The 23,259-nt window shown below is 39.4% G+C and overlaps 1 protein-coding gene across 1 annotated transcript; it reads left to right on the top strand.

Annotated features, from left to right (window-relative positions):
• The first annotated feature begins 3,932 nt into the window (after positions 1-3,932).
• On the top strand, positions 3,933-17,580 carry LOC146384374 (carbohydrate sulfotransferase 6-like). Its single transcript, XM_084936337.1, has 2 exons — positions 3,933-4,265; positions 14,417-17,580. The coding sequence occupies exon 2, from the start codon at positions 14,496-14,498 to the stop codon at positions 15,690-15,692; it is 1,197 nt and encodes a 398-aa protein (XP_084792463.1). The 5' UTR covers positions 3,933-4,265; positions 14,417-14,495; the 3' UTR covers positions 15,693-17,580.
• Positions 17,581-23,259: the final 5,679 nt, after the last annotated feature.

Genomic DNA, 23,259 nt, shown 5'->3' with positions numbered 1-23,259 from the left:
AGTGGTGGATGTTCATGTTAAACATAACCACCAGACTGCTTTAAACAATCAGTTTTAGACAGTTTTTGTTGAAAGGGAGTAATGAGCTGAACATGTACTAAAGTACCAAATCTAAGGAATCTACCTGGTTGGTTGGCAACAGGCAGGGTTTGAAGGTAAGATCAATTTAGAAAGCAAACAAACAAAAGAACAAAAATGCAGGCATATTTGTTTTTTTAAAAAATATTGTATTTCTGTTCACACATGTGTGCAGTGTTGGTTTAGCATAACGATTATGATCGACTCAGTGCTTTTATTTGGTTGACTTCCATTTGCAAACATTTCTGTCTTCTCAGGGTTTCTGAAAGGTTATGTAAGCATGAATCTTGTTAATGGATTCTTATTGCAATGGAAATATCGCTGTATTGTATGCAGCTAACTCTGTGTTGCAAAAAAGCACACCAGAGACCTGTATTTGCAAGCAGGATATGGACTTAGTGAGGTTAATTTAGGTTAAACCCTGGTTTTCAGTGTTCCAAAGGTACTTCACTCTCTGCCATGGTAACTTTGACCTAGATCTTGCCAATAATATTCTTTTCATATGAACATGCTCATAGCTCACAGGGTGACTGGAAAATTCTACTAGTAGTTCTACACAAGCCCAGGGGAAGAAGAGGTCGGTTTGTGAGTCTGGAGGTGTGGGACAATCCAGATATTTGCCCGAAAAAGAAAACACAGAATTTTCCATCATTTCATAAAAATGAATAAAAAAAATCTGGAACATGTTACTCAAGACAATTTAAAAAAAAAATTAATTCCAAGAATGCATATCAAAATATAGGCTCACCAACAGTAGATTTCTTAAATATCAGCAAATGATGAACAGCATGGAGAAAAGATTTAATCCCTGGCAACTGAACTCAGAAATGCCCACACAGGTAACAGAATTTTTAAATTGTTGAACCCCTAAATTATTAGCAACTTAAAGAAAGTCTAGTCACCTTCATTCCAAACTCCTTAGGCTATTTATATAAATAATGATGGACATGAATAAATAAACAGATAAAAGAAAAACACAAACAAGAGAAGCATATAGACAATTTATGGAGCTCATCTTGGAAAAACAAATATGTTTGGCACAATAATGCAAACCAGACATCACAAACTGCCAGGGTTTAAAAAAAAACATCTGATTTCAGATTAGCTAATGACAAGTCAACTACATTGCTGTAGTAAATATTAACATAGCTCTACATGTTGAATTACTATTAAGTCCAAGTTAAGAGACATATATGTCATGTTAAGTTGTGTGTGGCAGAGTTGCAAACTTCTATGCAGACTCACAGCAAATTACTGTAAATTCCAGTTACAGCAACTTTCATGTAAATGCAAGTGAGGCAGGATATTTTTTTACTGCAAATGTATTTACAGTAATGGAAATACATTTGGTTGGCAATAACATACTGGCATTCATTTGCCAGCAACCTGTGTACTGTCCTCAGTGTTTTCCATGCTTCCAGAAAAACAATGCACAGTATTTTCTACAGTATTCATTTCTTGTTTTACACGATATTATCACAATCTGGGCAATCAAAACAATATGTGAAACATAACTTGACCCCACCAAGTAGCAATGGCACAGTACGCATTAAAAGTGATTCAGAAACTGTAGCTTAAGATAAAGCACAGAATCAGTGACTTCTTTACTGGTCCCTGAATAGGACACGCAAAGAATTCACAAAAGCTCAGTGATCCGAACCTGTAAAATCTATGTACCTGCAAAACAAAAGGATGGTCAAACCTATAAGGTGCAACAAGCACAGATGCTGGACGAAACAGATGCTGCTTTACTGTGTCATGGTCCTGAGTCTCAGTGTCCTCGGTGTTTTGTGTTTCTTTATGCTTTTGTTTATCCTGAGTATGTATTCTGTCATGATTTACCGTTTGTTAGGTTTCTGTTCTGTGCTTACCCTGGTCCCACTTCTGTGTTCTGTCTGTCTATGGCAGGGGTGCCCAATCCCAGTCCTCGAGAGCTACCGTCCTGCAGCTTTTAGATGCATCCTTGTTCCAACAAACCTGAATCAAATGAATGGCTTGTTATCAGGCCTTTGCCAAACTTGATGGCATGCTGAAGAGGTAATCAAACTATTTGATTCAGCTGTGTTGGAGTAGGGATGCATCTAAAAGCTGCAGGACGGTAGCTCTCGAGGACTGGGATTGGGCACCCCTGGTCTATGGTGTCACACTGTCTGTTTGTGAATCTGTCTGTTTAGTTAGTTCAGTGTCTTGTCTGGTTCTGTGTCTGAGTTTCCTGTTTTATTCTGAAGGTCCCTGTCTCATGTGAGTGTGTTCAGCTTACGTTTCCCCTGTCCCGTCAGCTCTGACTTCTTCCAGGTGTGTTGCCCTCCTGTCTCTCATCCCCTGATTACTGCTGTGTGTATTTAAGCCCTGTGTGTTCTCCTGCCTGTTGCCGGTTCGTCTGTGTTCCACAGTGTCCTGTTCTCTGTCTGCGCCTCGCTGCCTCTCTCCCTGTTTCGTATGTTCTCAGGTTTATTATTTAGTTTTTCCAGTTTAGGTTTCTTTAGTTCCCTGTCATCCCTCACTACCTGTTTGCCACTACACCACCCTGTAAATAAACATCACTCGAATCATCAGTTATCGCCTGCATTTTGGGTCCTCCTTTCCTCCAAGACCACACGGCTCGCCTCGGCAGCCATGACATACTGGCTATTAAATTTGCTTTGGTCCTCCTATTATCGACTGATTAAACCAATGACTGTAGAAAATAAATTTAGACAGTCATTGGATTGAACTATATCAAAGTTTACTTTAAGGCACAATGCTCAACGACACCTTGGTTAATTCCCTTATCAAAGCGGAGGATGGACACTTGAAATTGTAGCCTGCTAGAAAAGTTATGATAAGGGGCCCTTGCAGACAGTGAGACATTGTAATGAAAACTTAAAACCCCCACATTAATGCAATGCGAGCTCGGTTGAATTATTCAGTAGTCTCCCACTGAAAACGCTACGTCCAGATGAACAGAATCAATGTTTGGAGATTCAGTAGAGTTCAGCAGTTTCGTGCTTCTGCAGCCATGATGATAACCAGCACAACTGGGGAGGACACTGAGCCGATGAGCCAGTGCAGAGGAGGAGCCCTCATTTATCTTTGAAAGTAAAGAGAGGCTACCCGTCAGCTTGTGCAGCTAGTTTTAAAGCTTGACTGTACTGAAAATAACAAAACAAATAGGATGGAAATGTTCTGAGGACAATGTCAACTTTCCTCACGCGTCCTTGAGTTTATTGATCCAGTGTCTCTCCTGTTTGCAAAGTTATTTTTGAATAGAAAAGTGACTTGAAAGTGTGTATTTGCCAAAAACTGGACAAATGGACATCTGTTTTTGGTCTACATCTTTTGGTTTAAAAAGTGAGCTCAAACGGGGACATCTGTGCCTTTCCTCATACTTTCCTCATACCTCATGTTTTTGGGTTGCCTCTACGTCCAAATAGGCAGGACATCACAGAAAACGTTAAACTAGAAGATACTTGTTTGCTTGGTTCTCAGGAGGATATGTGAAATATATGTCAAATGTATCCCTCGTGAATGATATCAAATGATCTTGAGCCACAAACAACTTTGTCATAAGGTAGAAGCAGCAACCAGTTTTTTGGCACGGACTTTCATATGTTCTTTATTTACTCCGTTAAAATAAATCTCGTTCACATTAAAAATGTCTTTTTAAAGAGTAATCTGGCCAAGAGGACAGCACAAATATAACAATATAAAACATAACAATAGTTCTGTAAACATGTTTTAAGTGGCCAAAAAAGATCGGATGGGTTAAAATGTAAGTACAATAAACACAGAGTTATAAAGATAGTGGCTGCATTGCAGCTGGTAACGGAGATAAACTGGGACCGGACCACAGGGCAGTTAACATCTGTAGCCTACTGCACCACACACAAGAATAAATGTTGGGAAGGATGTCTGCCATCGATGCGCCGTAAATGTCGCCTTTATAACTGTTCCGTTACACCCATCCACGCACCCACCCACCTTCCACCACTCTCCTATCTCTGTGACCAGCAGCCCCCGCCCAGCCCTCTGCCAGCCCGTCAGCCCTGCACTGCCACCGGCCACGTCTCAAAACTGCGCCTTGTGCACGGCCACTACAAGAAAGTTCTCCGAGCAGCTGGTGACCGAGGGCGGCGGAGGAGAGGAGAGTTCAGAGGACTGTGGACAGGCGCCGTTGTCAGACAGCGCGACCGACAACAAAATAAAAGGTGAGACTTTTTTCTTTCTCTTTGGTGGAATAAGAGGTAAAAAAAGACGAATAAACTACAACCCGCTCGCTTCTCTACGGTTACGACCCTCTTTTCTGCCCATCTTGGCGATTCTTTTACAACCATGTTAATAAATTCGTCTTTAAAACCGAGCAACGCAAAAATGTAACGAACCTCCAAAGATCAGAATCCGTGACCACCCAGGTAGGCGCAGGGGACTCCATTACCCCCCGTTTATCCCCTCAGAGTTAGTTTGGTCTGTGCCGTTACACAGTCTTCTGTAATGTGATTACAAGTGCCAGCTACAAGCCTCTTCGGCCGTTTTTATTCTGTACAATATTTACCAGATTCCACGGGGTTCATTTGAAGACAGTGAATGAATGAAGTAATTAAAAGCTGCCAATATTCATGTCACGTTTGTGCTTCACAGACAGACATTATACGGGCCACACTCTGAGCAGCAGTCTAAAATGTGAGACTCTATCTGTCGTACAGATGAATATATATCTATATATATATTTTTTTTCCCAAAAACATCAGGTGTAAAGCTATTAAATTTGTCACACTGCCTTTCATTTAAAATTTTTCTCTTCCCCCTAATTTTGAAACAGAATTTGACATCATAATGTTTATATATATATATAAAAGAAAGAATTGGGTACTCCTGAGGCTCAGTGTTTGAACTAACTGTAAACTCTGACAGGGTTATAGAGGTAATATGAGGAAGCCTGCTCTGCTCAAGTGCCCGTGTCAATCATCCTTAAATGTGGGCTTTCCTCTATAGCGTTTCCAGTGGGTAGTTGATAAGATTGCTTCAGCTGATCTCCAAACATACAAATCGCTATTCAATGGAAGAGATAACAATAATAATAGTAAGTGGATTAAGAGCACTTTGTGATAGTGACAGTGGAGAAATCCACAACAAAAATATAAAGTTACCAAATAATGTCTGAAAAAAAAGATGCATCCCAGCTGACTGGTGCATGGGTGCACTGACCATTACTTATGTGTGCTTTCGTATTAGTGTTAAACTGGTTAAATATTCAAAGGGAGTGGAGATAAAAGACAAAGCAGTATTGATTACACAAAAGGGTGAATCAGTAACGGCCAAAAACAAAGCAAACCAAGAACACTGGCTTTGTTATTACGTTGTTCGTACTCTAAAAGAAACTACAGTTTAATTTTTGAGAAACACATCAAGGGACTGTGACATCAGAGGAAATACTGGATGTGTCTATGAGTGTTTCAGGTTATGAGAAGAAATATGAGTCATAATGTCAAAGGTGTTTCTAATGGAGGATAGCTGAGAGACTGGCAAGAACCCATGTTTCTATATAAGCACATGCTTAATGAACATTTACAATGTGAGGTTTGCAGAAAATAAACAAATTTTATGAGCTGATTGATTTATGATTTAGTTCAGTTCATTTCATTTTTATTTCAAACATGTGAATTCACAATCATTACAAAATATCATTCCATTCTTTTGTTTGAAACGGAGTAGGCAGAAGTATACTCTTATTAGTCCCTACCCCCTCAAATTTTACCTCTCATTGATTTCATTTTGTTTTAGCCTTAAATTAAACAAACAACATATGAAGCAAAAGTAAATCACAACAAACAAACAAATAAACAAAAGAAATAAACAAGCCCCACCACAGTATAGTTACTTTCATATAAATAAGGACTGAGTGGCAACGTTTGCAGATTCACAAATTATGAGACAAACAAACTAAAACACTATTACGAACAACATTACCACCCTGTGTTAACCCTGTTTTCTTCATTCTTATATTTGTTAAAAATCTGTTTTTTATATTTCACTTTAAACTGGTTTATGTTGTTACTTTAATTTCTTCTGTTAGACTGTTCCATAATTTAACTCCTGCTATTGAGATAGACATTTTTAAAAGTTGTTCTAACACTTTGTATTTTAAAATTCCATTTCCCTCTTTTGCAAGCATTTTATTTCTTACTTTATATCTTATTTGTGCTGTTCTAAACTCCACCAAGTCTTGAAATTTAATAGCTTGCATTAAATTGGTGGCTGGTGATTTGCTGAATATCAGCATTTATAACAGCTGATAAATGTAAATACAAAAAGAAAGAAGAGGTGGAAAAAAACACGCATGAATCATGTTTTCAGTGTCAATGTTTGTTTCAGGTCTGCTTACAGAAGAAAACGACCAGGTCTTTACTGCACCCTGCTGTCAGAGCAGGGGAAGGAGACTGGTGTAATGAGAGATTATTTTAATATTAACCAAGATTATTAAAAGCCTCCCAACATGTGTTAAAGTAAACAGAGCGAGAGAGAAACCAACAAAGAGAGCACTGTTGTTGGAGATTTTCAGTTGAGTCACCCAACTTGGCAACAGTTTGATAGGCAGTAAAAACCACTGCAAATATGTAAAGCTGTTGATGCAGTATGCTTGGAATACCTCCTGACTGCTGAACCTGTGCTGCCAGCTTCCTCCATGCTATATTAGCTGTGCTGCTGGTAACAGGAGCAACGCTTCTGCTATGTAGAGTTATAAATGCAGAGCAACAATGAACTGAACAGGACTGAACCTGTGTCCAGTATCAGATTGTGCATCCATAGAAGGTGAATGCAGAGTTTCATAGGAGAAAACCCCCATAAAATATCAAAATATACATTTTTGAAAGTACAGACAGGGACAACGGGCACTTTTCACAGTTTTTAACATTTGGCTTCATTTTAGCTGTTTGCACTTAAGAGGTTTACTCTTTTCCACGATTGGCTGATGGGCCAAGAGCACCCACAAACTCTCCTTCTCCTGGGAACAAACTAGGGATCTTTTGCTTGTTTGGCCAATGTGTGAACAACTACATCAAAACTGAGCAAATGTTTATTTTTACTTTTCAGAAACAAGTACGGTTCAGGTTCACAAAGACTACAGAGTATGTGATAGGCCAGCTTGAAAGGCTCATTGATTTTGTTTATACACATATCGGCTCAAATCTTTTGTCATATGTTTAAGAAGCTTCTTAGAGTTGGATCTGTACACTTACAAGATACAGAGTGGTCTAAAGAGCACTCTGCAGCTCTTATATGCATTCCATTACCAACTACAAACATCAGAAAGTACAATTAAAGAATGGCCACCTTCAGGCAGACTTCATGAACAAAGCCAGTGATTTAGTTTAAGTGGATTGTTGAGGAGGTTTGGCTGACTCTGTGGTTTATTTACCCACTGATCAAGCAGCTGCAAGACACCCCGAAACAACCCTGAGAGCCTGTGTTCTTTCATGCACACAGAGCTGAGCAGGACGAGCAGCGAGTGTTTTCGAGTAGCTGCTTTCTCAGAAATGATAATCACAAGGAAAGGTTGCAGTTGGCGCAGCTCGCTATGCAGGTGCAATAATGTATGCTTCTTAGCAGACAAATATCTGGATCTCTTCGGTGCCCCCTGTGCTGTAGTTCACGGTGCTGCTTGCCAGCACTGTTCTCCTCACAAAGACAGCAAAGTGTTTCCTGCACTTGGACTCACCATGTCTCTGCTGGCAAACAGAAAGAGACGCATCTGTTCCCAGACTCAGTCTCACTGCAAACAAACAGTGCACGGGCAGCTGCACGCAAGGCGTTGCACAATGTCTGCACACAAGACGCTGCAGATCCATGTTTACACAAGGTGCGTGTGTATAATATCACACAGTCATAAATTATATAAATCCAGATGAAGATTGGGGTATTAAAAGCATTTACCTTTTGTTTACTTCTCCATTGTTCAGTGTGCTGTCTAATCTGTTCAAGACATAAACAGGAGAGAAAGTCTTAACATGTCAGCACCTTCATGAGTAATTAAATCTAAGAGGCGGGGTAATACCTAATGTCAAGTATGTTCTTCATGCAACCTGATCAGGGCCCTGCTCTACAATAAAGCTGCAGTCACGCTGCAAGATTTCATACTGTTCACCAGATATCATCAAATACACATGCTCTCCCTGCACAGCTTGCTACACAGAGTGTGTTACATACACTGGATATGTCATGTACACTTAGGGTTGGAGTTTCTAATCATAGTGTTATGGTTAGAAATAAATAAAGATTGTAGGGGACACTTAAATAATTTTCAAGATTTTATTGAGAAATAAAGATGGGTTGCTTAAGTTCTCTGGTTATTTCCTACTGCCATTCAGATCAATTTAAAGGCTGCGTGTGCAGGCTGCCGGGATTAGTTAGTGCTAGGGAACTGTGGCAACGTTTACAGTAATGAACTGTGCTGAACTTTTGCTCAACTGTGAGGTTCACATGGTTTTCAGATATACATTTGAGACTGTCAAAAAATGTCAAATGTCTGCTCAAAAATGTTTTAGCCACTTACTTTAGCACTTGTACTGAGCATGCATGTCTTTTACAAAGAACCAGAAGCAGTCAACCATCAGGCTCAGATTACACTGTCCCCGGCATCAGTTTTTCCAACATTTTATTTGATCTTTTATCTTTTTCCACGCTCATCATTGACTTTGCCCAGATTTGGGTGAACAAAAGTGCATCTTCAGTGACATTTTGCACTCGTTAGCTGATGTGATTTTAGCAAAATTCTCTGCTCTGTGATTCCAAAGTAAATTTTGGACAACCTGCACAAATGCTTCCCAGGCTACTGATTCACTTGGCTCCGGTTTCCTTTCAAACTCATCGTCAAGTATCAGTTCACAGATTTTAGAACCAACAAAAAGACCTTCATTAATTTTGGGCTTACTTTTCTGCAGAGCACACTTACTTTCTTAAATTTTATAATGAGTCGCTGAAATTTGTCAAAGCACAGGTGAAAGAATCCCAGCAGCAAAATGCCAGTGTCATTTAGCCTCTCTTATATGAAATCATATTTATAAACTTCATTTGACTAGTGCCCTGGTCAGCTGATTCGTCTCCCTACAAACAAAACAGTTCCACTGAAGTCACAGTACAAAAGAATTTGACAATTTTGAGATGAATCTTTTTTCCCACTGCGCCATCACACCTGATCTGCTCCACCAGCACACTTGTAGCTTCATATGTGGTTTGTCCCGCTTTAGTTTCTGTGATCCCAAACTTAAGACAGATTGCCATCACTCCTTTAATTGTGGGTTGAGAAATTCATCTCCAGTATAAATGTTCTTTATATTTGTAACAGAAATGATGTTGATCTTGGGCAGCATTCGAGACAGTCCACATTCTGCAGGCTTGTCCCTGTTTATCCACTGTGTCTGTGACACTGCAGACTCATGTTAGCATTTCAAATTAAAGGGCAGTTTACAGCCTCAGGCAGTTTTGCATGTGATGGATCCATGTCACCTTATGTCTGAGTGCACAGTGCTTGCTGTTTTCAGCAGTTAAATATAATTTAACAGCATCTTTGTTAGTGAGGGTTGAAAGCCAATCGGGATTTTCTTTCTTTTGACGATTCAGCACTTCAGTCTTACAATGCTAAATTGTGCAGCGTCACCTCTGGGAAAGTTTCCGCTTTTCCAGCTGAGCAGCCTGTTGAAATTTAAGAAGGTACAAAGTGATCTGAAACTTGACATTATCTGGCATTATTGCCTCTACATCAGATCTGCGCCCACATGCAAGTATGTGGAAGCGCATTACAGTTGTCCTGGTTTAAGCAAGACATTCATCCAGATATTTTAGTATTTAGTGATAGCTCAGTTAGAAAATAATACAATAAAATCCTGCCTTTCAGTACAAGTGAGTAAATATGGTTTGAAAGATTTATTTTTAAGATTATTTTTCTGCATTTATCTGAGAGTTTAAGAGGAAGGTTACTCAACAGGTAAGGGATTCTTATAGGGAAAGGATCAGCAGCTAACAAGACTGTAACTTTCTCAGGTTTCATCTTCTGTTATTAGCTAAATGTCGAGCTTAGCGTGTGTTTTTCGGTGGATGAATAAGTGCTTGTCTGAAAATATTTGAGGATTGAATCTTTGACTGATACTTTCATGCACCAGGGGGGGCTGGAGCCTATCCCAGCTGTCATAGGGTTGAGAGGTAGGGCATACCCTGGAATCTGAAAGAGGGCTGACACAGAGAGACACACAGCAATTCATACCTATGGGAAATTCGGAATCACTAATTAATAATTAACTAATTAAATACTAATTCCCACTAACTTTGGACTGTGTGAGGAAGCCAGAGTACCCAGAGAAAACTCACACAAACATTGAGAAAATATGCAAACTCCACACAGAAAGGCCCCAGATACACGAGTCAAACTCAGGCGCTTCTATCTGTGAGTAGCAGGTGGCTAAATGCCCTGACACCTGATAGTTTCAATAAATGAAATAGATTTTTTAAATATATCACCAAATCCCCGCAACAATCACCTCGAGGCAATTTGTATGTAAGGTAATGACTCTACATTGATACAGAGGGAAATTCCCAACAATCAGACGACCCAGAGAAACAGAGAGAGCAGGAATACAGTGGCGTGATTAATACCTGTGTACAGTTTCAGTGGTTAATGTGTGATGTTTAGGTCTGATTTTTTCACCATGTTCAAAATCAGCCCATGTGATTCAAAATGTTTAAGAAGGGTGGTTCGCATCAGTTACCAACTAACTAGGTAATTATTGCCACACTAGGATTTCACTATCACTGTTTCACTATCTCGAGGGTCTAAAGTTGATTAGCTCGTTTTTTTTTTCAATCCTTAAAAATGTACACTGAACAGCTACATAAAGGCCGCTTGCTACAGTGGCATGATGCAGGAAAAATCATTCAGTGAAGCCGTGCCAGTGTTTGCAGTTTTCTCTCTGCACTAACCCGAGCTCTCTCTGCATTTCAAACCAGCATGAAGTTCTCCTGCAGCAGCGAGGGACACAAAGTCCAACAAATGTCTCAAAATCCACCAATTAAGATGCAATCATGCTTCTAAGTTGTTCTCTGGATGACAGCTTCGCTTGTAAATGTCACTGAATTCTCAGCACAGTCTTTGTTTTTAACATGTTTAGTCCAGTGGAAATGCTTCAAAGATTTCAAGATAGGCAGGAAAAAGCACAAAAGTTATTTCCATATTCTGTCAGGTCTCTCATATATGAAAATTAATCTTGTATATGAAGATTGCCCTGCAAAATTGGTTAAATTGACAAATATTGTAGAACACATAAATAAATAATAATAATAAAAAGCAAGCAGAATGGGAGGTGGTTCTTTGGAATTCATGTGATTTTGTAATGGAAGCTCTGAGTCACTTAAAATAGACTGTGACGATGGATGTATGCACGTGCGTATGTGTAGAAAGAATGAGGTAAAAATGCACTGAGGTAATTACAAACACAGAAGTACAACAGGAAAAATTTGCAAGAGCGTTTTGCAATCTTATCTGCTTATCTGTTTTATCTGTACTGAAAATGAGGGTGCGAACATGAATGGGTAAAAATAAACCTGAAAAGGTAATGAATGGATTCAAATGCCTTTTCACAGTTTTTGCTGAGATTGTGCCGGAAGGTCTGACTGTGCTGTGTGTAGTACGTGACTTTGTCAGGTACAGTCAGTGCATGATGTGTTCCAAGTGTGCGGAGTCTATCTATCAAATAAACCTATCTTTGGTTTATTAGCTGTCAGTACACTTAATAATATTAGCAACACATTATTTACAAAGTTAGATATAAACATTATATGGGCTATAATAGATATAAGCTAGTGACTTAGTCTGACTGGCTGAGTGTCATTTGAATCATTTTAAATTGTTGAAACTTGCTCAGCTTGTAATTTGACGCACTGACATTAGCCATAATCTTTGCAGACATCTCTATAAAATGTCTAAGGTGAGAGTTTAGATGAAAACAAAACTGTAATAGAATAAGAACTCAATGAATTTCTAAGTAGTGCTCTTAAAGGATATTGCTCCACTTCTTTGACCTGAGTTCACTCTGCACTAGTTTATTGTTAGGTTCTTCATCTATGTAAAATGTTTCTTTACTCAGGGCTTATGGGCTTAAAGCTCATTAAGGACAAGAGGACCAGAGCCTACCGACTGAAAACAAACCACATGGCAGCTTTCTGCTACATATGGGGCCTGTTCCTGGTCAACTGCAGGCAGAAATTCATCCTCAGTGATTGTGTTACAGTGGATGAACAACCTGTGCCTTTCAGAGGGAAGACCCAGCTTCTGCAGTATATGCAGAGCAAGCATACAAAAGTGATAGAAGTGATACAAAAACTGCAATTTCTTAAAATTAATGAAAAAATAAATAAAAATGCAAAGGGCCTCATGTCACAAACATGTTTTATGAGGAATACCTCAAATATGAAAATATAACATATCTTCGTGTTAAAGATTTTGAAGAATAACAACCGAGTTTAAAGCAAAATGCATTGATTTTATTTGGGGTTGTGATGGCCAAACCCGTGGCCACACTCTAAAGTCGGTAACTTTTGTATTTTCATTCTTCATTTGAACATAGTAATACATTTTAGTTGCCAATGACTTTATTGATTGGTTTGGATTGGATGCAATTGTTCTATTTGTAAGCGCGCACATTTAGTTTACTTATGTGTTCATACTACTTCATTTCTTTGATTTTTGACTAACCTTTGTCTTTTATTTCTTACCTGCTATCAACCCTGGGAGTTGCTGGACAAAAGATGGTAGCCAGGGTTTGAAACCATTAAATGCAAAGGAAGATAATTGGACCACACCAGCACTTCCTGCTGAAGGGGGAATGTGTGTTTTCTTTACTTTAAAAACAAAGTATTTGTATTTAATTAAATATTTGAGTTTAGGGTTTAATGGGGTTTTGATTTTCTTCTTTGGTGTTTAGTTTATTAACAAACTAGATTGTACTGCATCGTTGTGATTTATGATTGTGTTTGTTTGTTACCCCTCATGTGTCACAATGGTCTGATCAGCCATTATATATACCCTTGTATGTCATTTCATGTTTAGGTCAGTTATGTTTGTTTGTAGCAGTCATTTGGGTTGTTAAGTTTGCAGTCTTTGCCTGAGTTCAGTTTTGTTTCTTTGACCTCTTTTATGAGCTCAACATTCATTACTCTTGTAAATATAATTTTGGGGGTTAAATAAATGGAAACTATATTTTTCTAATAATTCCTGGGACTCCTCCTGTTTTTCAACTCGGTCCATCACAGGGGTCATTTTTGACCCCACTTGTGGAAGAGTGTAGGTATTGGTAGGTTGTGCATCCAAGGGTTAAATCATCATTTCAGTATCTCAGATTATGTTTTGTCAGACACATGATAAAAGTATTTAAAATTTACTTAAACCATATTTACAAACTCATTACTTGGTTCGGACTTATTTGCCAAGAATTTCAGCACGTGTGGTGTGGCAGGGAGGCGATCACATTGTTGCACTGCTGGGGTGCCAGGTCAGGCCAGTCACACACAGTAATGATGTTTTTGAGCTGTGGACGGGTGCTATGTCATGTTGGAAAAGGGAAGCAGCATGTCCATAAAGCTTGTCAGGAGATATAAGCATGAAGTGTTCACACATCTCCTGGGAAATGCTGTGTTGGCTTTGGACTCGATGAAACACAGCAGACCAACCACCACCACCAACATAGAGGACATAGTATCTCAAACCATTCAAAAACCTTGACTCCTGTACCTAGGCGCTATGAGCCTGAAATGAAATACAAAAATCTTTGTACAGGATGTCGATGATCATTTGGGTAACCGTTGCATTGGCAGTTGTCCCCATGATTGTGGTTTTAGTGCTAAAATAGACTGAGAAATACACGCCATTCATATGCAAACTCTGAATTAAATATGCACTTTGAGATAATAGATTTCTGATTTTCATGAGCCATAAGCTATAATCATCAAAATTAAAACAGTTTAAAATACTTCCACTATACATGTAATTTTTTTTTTTAGCATTTAAAGCTGCACAAGGCCTCATTTACTGGAGCAAGTATAACTAGTCTCTAAGTAAAATTAATCAAATTTATTTATTATTTGAGCTTTTCATCAGATAAAAAAAACTGATAACAAAAGTCATATTTTCTTAATCAATATTGTGTCACTATTAATGTCCCAAAGTCAGCTAATTTATAAGAGCGTATGGGCTGTCTCTTCTTGACACATGCTTGATAATGATTTGCAAGAGATTTTGAGTGCTGCATAAACATGATTGTCAAATCTTGAATATGAATTTCTCTCTCTCTGTCTGTCTTGCTTTTTAATGCAGCAAAGATAAACACCTCAACACAGGACCAAAGAGAGGATTCAAACAAAAGACGACTGTCTGACAGCAGCTCACAGCCACGATGCCGCGCTACAGAGTGAACTGCAGCACCATGATGTTTCTGGTGATTTTACAGGGGGCAGGAGTAGTGCTGTTCTTTAGCTGGTACGCCCAACTCAGCCCCTGTGACCCACAACCCTCCAACGCCAAAGTCCATGTTCTGCTGCTGTCATCGTGGAGATCAGGCTCATCCTTCCTGGGCCAGGTGTTCAGTCAGCACCCGTCTGTCTTCTATCTTATGGAGCCCAGTTGGCATGCGTGGACCAAGCTGCAGAAAAACGGTGCAAGGGCGCTTCGAATGGCAGTGAGGGATCTCTTACGGAGCGTGTTCCAGTGTGACTTCTCAGTGATGGAGTCCTACCTTCCGGAGAACCACAATGTGTCGTCTTTGTTTATGTGGAGTCACAGTCGAGCTCTGTGCTCACCACCAATCTGTTCTCTTACGCCACGTAATCAGTTCAGCAACCAGACTCTGTGCCTAGAGAAATGTGGTGCTGAGGGACTGCAGAGGGTAGAGCAGGCGTGTGACTCTTACTCTCACGTGGTGTACAAAGATGTGCGGCTCTTTGAACTGGAATCACTTTATCCACTTTTGCAGGACTCGAACTTAGATCTCCGCATCATCCACCTGGTCCGAGACCCACGGGCAGTTGTGCGGTCTAGGGAAGAGTCAGCCAAGGCCTTTATGAGTGATAACGCAATCGTCTTGGAACAGAAACGCATTAAGGAAGCAGAGGTACAGTATCAGGTCATGCAGGAGATTTGTCGCAGCCATGTGCGTATCAACGAGAGGGCGGTCCTGAAGCCCCCTCCATTTCTTAAAGGCCGCTACAAATTGGTTCGCTACGAGGACATGGCACGCAATCCACTCGAGGAGATCAATGCCATGTATCAGTTTGTAGGTCTGGAGATGACCACAGAGCTGGCCACATGGATCTACAAGGTGACCCACGGAAAAGGCAAAGGCTCTATTAAAGAGGCCTTCAAGATCACGTCGAGGAGCGCTACCAACGTCTCCCAGGCTTGGCGCACCATGCTGCCACACAACAAGGTCAGACGAATCCAGGAAGTGTGTAAAGGGGCCATGTCGTTGCTCGGGTACAGGACGGTGAACAGTGAAAAGGAACAGAAGAGGCTTGACATAGATCTCCTGGTGCCACGGGAACCCTATCAGTTCAGCTGGTTGCCTGATAAAACACAGCACCCTAACAACAATTAGAACTGGAATGACAAAGACTTGTTAAAACAGGAATAAAAACAGACTTTTTAAAGAATGGACTACTCAAAGGACTGGATAAAGGTACCACCCTGCCCTGGTTCTCCTGGTTTGGGGGCCAAAGTGGGGACACCAATAATACCAAAACTGAAACCATAAACTCCGGGGTAAACCAAGGTCAAAAGCAAGAAATCAAACTAATCAAAACAAGGTCTGCTGTTGGTGTCAGCTGCTGTCAGGGGATGTATGGAGACACAGTTTTTGAAGTGGCCAGTTGACAGTGGGGGCCAATCAGCAGATGCCATTTTGAAGCCAGCCCAAAACAGCTCACTCAATCAGACAAGGGACATGTATAGTCTCTTAAAGGCACAGACCACACACAAAAACAGTCCACAGAAACACTGCCAAAATAATTTCTGACAAAATGATGTAACATAACCAAAATCCTGATTTATGATGTGCCACATTAAACCGTGGCCGTTGCATGCCACATTGTTTTAAGCATATGCATCAAACCATTGTCTCCTGAAGGCTTGATTCATGATGATGATGATGCTATTTGATGCTTTCTAGTGGCCACTCTTGCTCTTCAAATCCCTTATGTGCACCTCAAGGACAACCAAGACATATAGAACAAATAAATACAAATGTTTCCTATGCAAAGTCTTTAATGGTGCAACACGATGCATAAATACTGACCAGCCTCCAAGTATCACCAGCACCTGATGTGTTAACGCACTAACAGCACTTAGAACTGAAGGGCTACTCATTTGGCACCTCACATACTTTTCTCATGCTGATAGTGTGAGAAAAGTTAAGAAGCTGCATAGAGCCGTGAGAAAATGCATTAGCACAATGAAACGCACCTACCCTCTCTTAGCGATGTGCATATTATTAATACGGTACAGCCAGGAAACTCACTAACTGGACTCAAGCTTAATTCATCCCGCAGTAAAAAGTAATGGGCGGGAATCACCAGACACCCTGCAGTATAAAAAAACAGGTATTGACAAAAAATCATGTTTGTTTGCTCCAAAATGAGTCAAGCACGGCAACGCTGTTACTAAAACCTGCCATAAATGTTGCCTTAAGATGGAGTCAGTCTGCTGTTAGTCTGCAAATGAATGTCTGACACATGAAAATATATTGATGTAACTGACAAAAGTCTCACAGCATGGGATAGATTATCTGTTCCTTCTCAGACCAGCTCTCAGCTCAGAATTAACGCCGTTATTTTGTATCCTGGCTCCATTTAAGTGCCTGAGAATTTAAACATTATTTTTTTGCTCCCACTTGAAACTCCTCAGTGATGAAGGATCTTAACAGCACAGACGCTTCCACAGTGTATTGTAGCTATGAAGGTATACATTCATGAAGGAGTGGAATTAACATGTTTACTTAAACTGGATAAAAGTGCTCAGTGTCGTTATTTACATTTGTTTACGGGATCTGTCTGTTTTATTGATTAATACTTGATTACACTGAAATGTCTTTAAATGAGTAGCAAATGTTAAATCACGTTGATTTATATCTTTACAGTAAGAGAAAAAGGATAAATGAACTACTGTTAATCGTGTTTAGGGTGCTTTGTAGTAAAAAATGTACATTAATTTTTTTTAATGCATAAAAAATAGTCAAAGGTTTTTTTTTTTTAAAGATGGACTTCAGCTATAACTTGGTGTGAGTTTTGTGTTTCATATATGACTTAATGTTCTGATTGAAACAACATTTTTGGAAACTTGCTATGAAGTACAGAAGTGTTTTACATCATGGAGTAAAATACATAACAAAATATTGTTTATTTGAGATGATATGTACTCTGATTTAAGGTTTATTTCATCAATGGGAACTTTAAATGGGTTATTCTACTCATTAAAACCACTGGTTAGAATCTCTTTTGCACTGGTTTGGGTCTCTTTTCCATAAGCAAAGATAAAATCTTAAATACACAGACTCAAGATCTCAAAAGGAAACTAGTGCTCTCCAGTTTGAAGGGATGGGCGGTCCAGCAAGCTCAAAGCAGAGCAAAGAGTAGTGGAAAAATTAGAGGCATGTTTTGACGTGAAACTGAACATGCGTTGGAGAATACCACCACTAATCATGTGACCATAGAGCCCTGTACTAGGAAGCATGTTCTCAGCAGAGTAAAGAATAAAAATAGTACCGTTCACAATACATAAACAACATAGTTAAAATAAAAGGTCACAGGCGGACACTGTCAGGGCCTAACATATACTGTGAGATGCAAAAATTTACACATGGGTTACTCTGTTTCAAAACAGCCAACGTTCAGAACATTTGCTGTTCGACTGTCTCTGTTTTACGTTCATGGTAGAAAATGTGAACTGGCTGTTTAAAATATTAAAAACAATTTCAAGCTGTCCTGGAAAGGTGCATATTTGAGCACAAATAATTAAAATAATTTTCTTATTTATTTAGTATTTCACTACAATACAAAATTAAGGATATAGAATACTTTTCAACAAAAAAAAAGGCATTTATTGTAAATAAAATGCCATTTTCATTCACTTTCATGTTGATTCTAGTAACCATGGCAGGTTATCTTTGACAGTCTTTGAGATATTCATGTTCAATCATTGTAGAAGATTTCACTATGCAAAAAAGGCCTGAAAGCGGCTCAAAAGACCCTTGAAAAACATATGGATCTGAGAGTATTTGATATTGCAAGATTGTGCAAGAGAATGTGAGAATGCTAGTTGAATAAATGTACATTTGACCATATTGTTGTTCACACAGGAATCTGGTTTAACACGAGAACACACCTTTTGCTGACTCCTGTCAGCAAAAGGTCACCTGTCACTGGTGGGTGTCTTTTTGGGTTTTTAACACTTTGCCTGGAAACAGGGGTAACAGGTATATTCTGGCATGGTGACGGATATACGTACCTGCTAAAGAAAGTGGAGTTGCATACAGTCTCACAGAGAATGGTTTCCTGAAGTGTTCTGAAACATTCTATGGCAGCAGGGTTTAAGTCTGAGGAAGAAGGAGCTCTGCTACCTCGGTAGTGTGGAGTGGAGCGAGTGCAATCGATTGTCCATCATTCAGTGGCGCTCATTGACTCAAACCTCCAGATTCTGGCAAAAAATGGTTCCAGCTTCGTTGATCCTGCTAATGCTGTCCACGACGTATTGAATGGATTTTGAAATTTGTTTCCATTCCCTACCATCAGGGCAACACTTCACACTTTCATTTCACAACTTGATAACACAATATCCTTACAAAACAGTTTTCATTGTCCTATAGCCTGAAATCTTACATCAAGCATCCTTACCAGGGGCGTCAAACTTCTGGCCCGCAATACTATTAAGCTCCTTTTTCATTAGTACCTACTTGGATTGACCCACCACGACTTGACTCGGATCCATTGGTTTTCCATTACAATCGAGTGCCACCTAATGTGTGTGGTCTTCGTCATAGCAACGCTGACGAGGGTCCTGTGACATAATTAGTATGTGACATGAATGCTACAACAAAGGTGGATGTCGAGGCAACGATGTAACTGTTGCTCGGTCTGTGGTTTTTTGCGAGACTGGATGAACAGAGCATTGTTTTTGTAGCCATTTTCCTCGTTGCTGGATTTCACAAATAGCAGCTTTGATTTTTGTGAATAACCCATTGAGTGATGCCACTGACCAGCCAATTGGTGGCACGCACTCTGGTTATGATGTCATATTTTAGTACCTGCTTGAATTGCTTGGAACCCCAGCTGAGTAGGTACTATTCTGCTATTCTGTTATATATAACTGGTCTGCAAGATAATTTCATATGTCAGCTATAAATGACCCTTTGGTATTTGCATGTAACTGGCCTGCATGATATGCCCATGGAAGTAAAGTCCCACATGGATTCTCAGCAGGGCTGAAGATTCGGCTCCCACATACAGTTCAGTATTGAATATTACATAAAATAAACTCTATAAAAAGCGTCTATGAATGGCAGATATGCAGAAATGTGTGCATTTCGCAAAGAGCCATGGCTTAGTGTCTGAGAGTCTAAATGAGTCTCACAGGCCTGAAAGTGCACTAGAAGCCAATTATAAATATCATTTATAATTCTTAACTTTGATCTGATGCTCACCACAAACAGGCACCAGCAGAAATTTTGGACTTTGGACAGCAAATTTCAGGACAATTATGACATAATCTTTCAGAAAACGAGCTTAAAAATACCAAGTCACTTAAAATATTAATTGACTCAGATGACTCTCTGTCAAGTTTCTGTAAACTGATTCTGAGAATCAACTTTGCTGCCCTTTGAAATCAGTGGAGGATAACAGCACTGTGGTTGCAGATAAGTATTTCAAATAATCGCCAAACTGCCTATAATTATTATTTTTTATTATTTTAATTATTTGGTCTTTTGCAGAATGATACCTAGACTACCTAGACCTTTTTCATATCAGACAAAGAAAAGCAGATGTTGATAAGTCAGCATATCTGCTTGTAAAATAGCTGAAATAATTAAGTGATTATCAAAACATGCATTGTCTTCCACCAATCATCCCTCTTGATAAAAGACAGCACATTAAATGTTGTTACAGAAAGTATAACCGGTATAATGGGAAGCTTCAGAAAGTCAGGGGTGTTGAGTGTTTTAGTGTGTGCGGGTTTCAAAAACAATGAAAAACCTGTCAAATCCTCTCTTACAGTGACACGCAGCTTGTTCTGCTACATGCTCTTGTTTGGTGATGTACCACAAACTTGGACAGTCTTTCCAGTTGTTTTGCAATTTTGATGTGAGCTCATGCTTTAACGGTAGCTGCAAAACCTGATGAATGACTTCTTTGTAGCTGCACACATGTATGATGGATATTTCCCAAACTCTGATTTTGACAGATGTACGCGCTCTAAGAATCAGTGTCCCACTGTGTCATGCTATCATGACTGCTGCAGATGCACTAGATACTGTTAAATTGATAGTTAACCTGACCTTGGTTCTCACTGCAGTAAGCCTTGATGTGGGTATTTACGTTTTCGTGATCAGACTGTATGACAGAACTGTATGGCTGTTATACTCACTGCTGTACCTCCATACATATTGACAACTATTTCAATCAGAAATTTCACATTTGGATACATCACTCCATCAGACCTGTTGTCACTGATGTTTGAGTCCAGTTCTTTTGGCATCCCTCAGCCTTTTGTCCCTGTTCCACACAGTGACTGTTCGAGTGAAATCATTTCTGATGATGCTTCAGTGAAAAGTAGATGAATCAACCGAAGGGCCAGACACATCACTCAGGTCTGGCATCTAGATTTCTTCCCCCTGTGTCTTAAGGACTTAAAGACTACTAGGTGTCTTCTGTAGACAGGTTTTCTGCTATTAGCTCTTACTTGTTCAGTGTGTTTAAGAAAGCTAGTACTTGTCCTTAACTGTAAAATCAATAAAAAGTAGTAAGGTGTCCAAAGCAGCTGTTTCCAGCATATGTCGGATACATTTACATCCGTAAATGTTTGGAAAGTGACATGAAGTTGTAACTTTACTTCGGTACACCATCACCGTGAATTTGAAATCAAACGATATGTTATTGAAGTCAAAGTTTCCACTCAAAAGTAATTGTACAAACTATGATTTAAGGCACAACAAAGAAGGGGAAAAAGTATTTGTACATATGTTATGTGCTTCTGTTATGTGGGGTGGCTGTAGCTCAGGAGGTAGAGAAGGTAATCTACTGACTGGAACGTTGGCAGTTTGATCCGTTAGCTGCTTTGATCTATATGCCAAATATCATTGAGCAAGATCCTTCTAAGAGTAAAACAATTGAACACAAACAGACAATTCCTGGAAGTAAAAACACTGGCATAGAGTAAATGTGTCATTCACTGTAATGACACACTGTGAGAGAAAGAAGTGTGCTAGTTATTATTGCTTTCTATTTCACTTTGTAAAATGAGTCAATCAAAAATTGTATAGGACTAATGACAGCAATAAATATTGAAATGTATCCCTGTCTGTTTTTAAGAACCTTGACAGTGTCACACTGTAAGAGGATGATGAGGTTTTCTTAACAGAGGATATCACTGGGAAGCCATGGTTTGCTTGAGTCACTAATAAACATATCGTATTCTTATTTTCATGCTTTCTCTGAATATCCAGTCTACAAAGCTGTATCCACTAAGAGAGAACCTGGAATATGTGTTTTGTTTTGCAATATAATAAAAGAATTTCCTTAATACCCACATTCATTGGACCATATGTGTCTGTGCAATTTACTGATGTTCCCTATGCAGTCAATCATGAAGTTACTGTATGGAAAGCAAGACAGTAAATACATGCAATGACTGCATGTGAGTGTGTTTTAGTGTGTCTGTGTGTGCGAGATGTTGCTCTGAAAACATGAAGGAGTGAAGCCATTTGTCACAGGTTCCCAAAGATGAGCAAAAGTTTCAATGATAAAACATTTGGATTTGGTAGACAGACAGACTCTACTTTTAAGATTAGGCTTAAAACTTCTCTTTTAATAAAGCTTAGAGTTAAGGCTGGATCAGGTGGCCCTCAATCCTTCCTTGGCATCATGGGCTGTCCTGTCCCCTCCCTGATGGACAGTTGTTAATCCTGCTGCCTCAGCGGAGCAACAAACACTATCAAGGACAGCTCCCACCCTGGTGTTGACCTGTTCAACCTGCTTCACCCAATCCAAGGACCTCCCTCTATACACACACTAAACTACCATAACTACTGTGCAATACTTAATTAATGGTAAATATATAACACTTTTTTTTCCCATGTTTGAATATTTGTTATTTTTGAATACTGTTCATCTGTATATAGTGCTGCATAACTATGGACTTCACTCTTCTTTCTTTCTAACATGTCTGCGCAGAGTAGGAGATGCTCTGTGTATACCACTGTACATGTTTATAGTGACAATAAAAAGCATTCTATTCTATTCTATTTACTCTGCAATAGGTCAAGGCTGCTGGGGGATTTCCATGACGCATTGTTTCTTCACTCACCTTTTTCACTCGCTGCGTGTTTTTACGCCTCTCTTTACGCATTTAATCATTGGTTATTCACCTCTGCCTCTCTTTCACCGTGTCTTTGTCCTGTTTTTATCCACTCACCCCCAACGGCAGTAAGTGGCATTTTTGCTGGTCTAGTTCATAAGGTCTACTGCGGACCTCGGAGAAAATAATAATCATCGCTTATAAGAACTCACAAATGTCACCGAGTTCCTTAAGGGAAATAGCCAGAATTCTCGGAATGGACGTGAACGTATAAAGAAATGGGGGGGAAGGAAAATATAAATATATATATATATATTTAAATAATATAAATATAAAAGGATAAGTATATTTACCTTTGAAAAAACATTACCATAACAAAAAGAGGAAATCCAACAGGGAAAAGTCCGAACATATTATTTGTTTTTTTTGTTTTATCGTGGCTGCTACGTTTGCATGTCCAATGTCTTGTTTTGTGTGTGTGTGTGTGTGTGTGTGTGTGTGTGTGTGTGTGTGTGTGTGTGTGTGTGTGTGTGTGTGTGTGTGTGTGTTTATGTGTAATGTCTTTACTCATATTGTTAAATAGTCTTCAACGAACAGGATTC

The sequence above is a fragment of the Perissodus microlepis genome, chromosome 7, assembly GCF_051167445.1.
Source record: "Perissodus microlepis isolate ML-2025 ecotype Zambia chromosome 7, ASM5116744v1, whole genome shotgun sequence".
Lineage (NCBI taxonomy): Eukaryota > Metazoa > Chordata > Actinopteri > Cichliformes > Cichlidae > Perissodus > Perissodus microlepis.
Note: the sequence above shows the minus strand (reverse complement) of the source record. Positions and strands in the feature narration are given on the sequence as shown.

Excerpts from the sequence above, each read along its gene's own strand:
- LOC146384374 (XM_084936337.1), top strand. The coding sequence starts at position 14,496 with ATGCCGCGCTACAGAGTGAACTGCAGCACCATGATGTTTCTGGTGATT.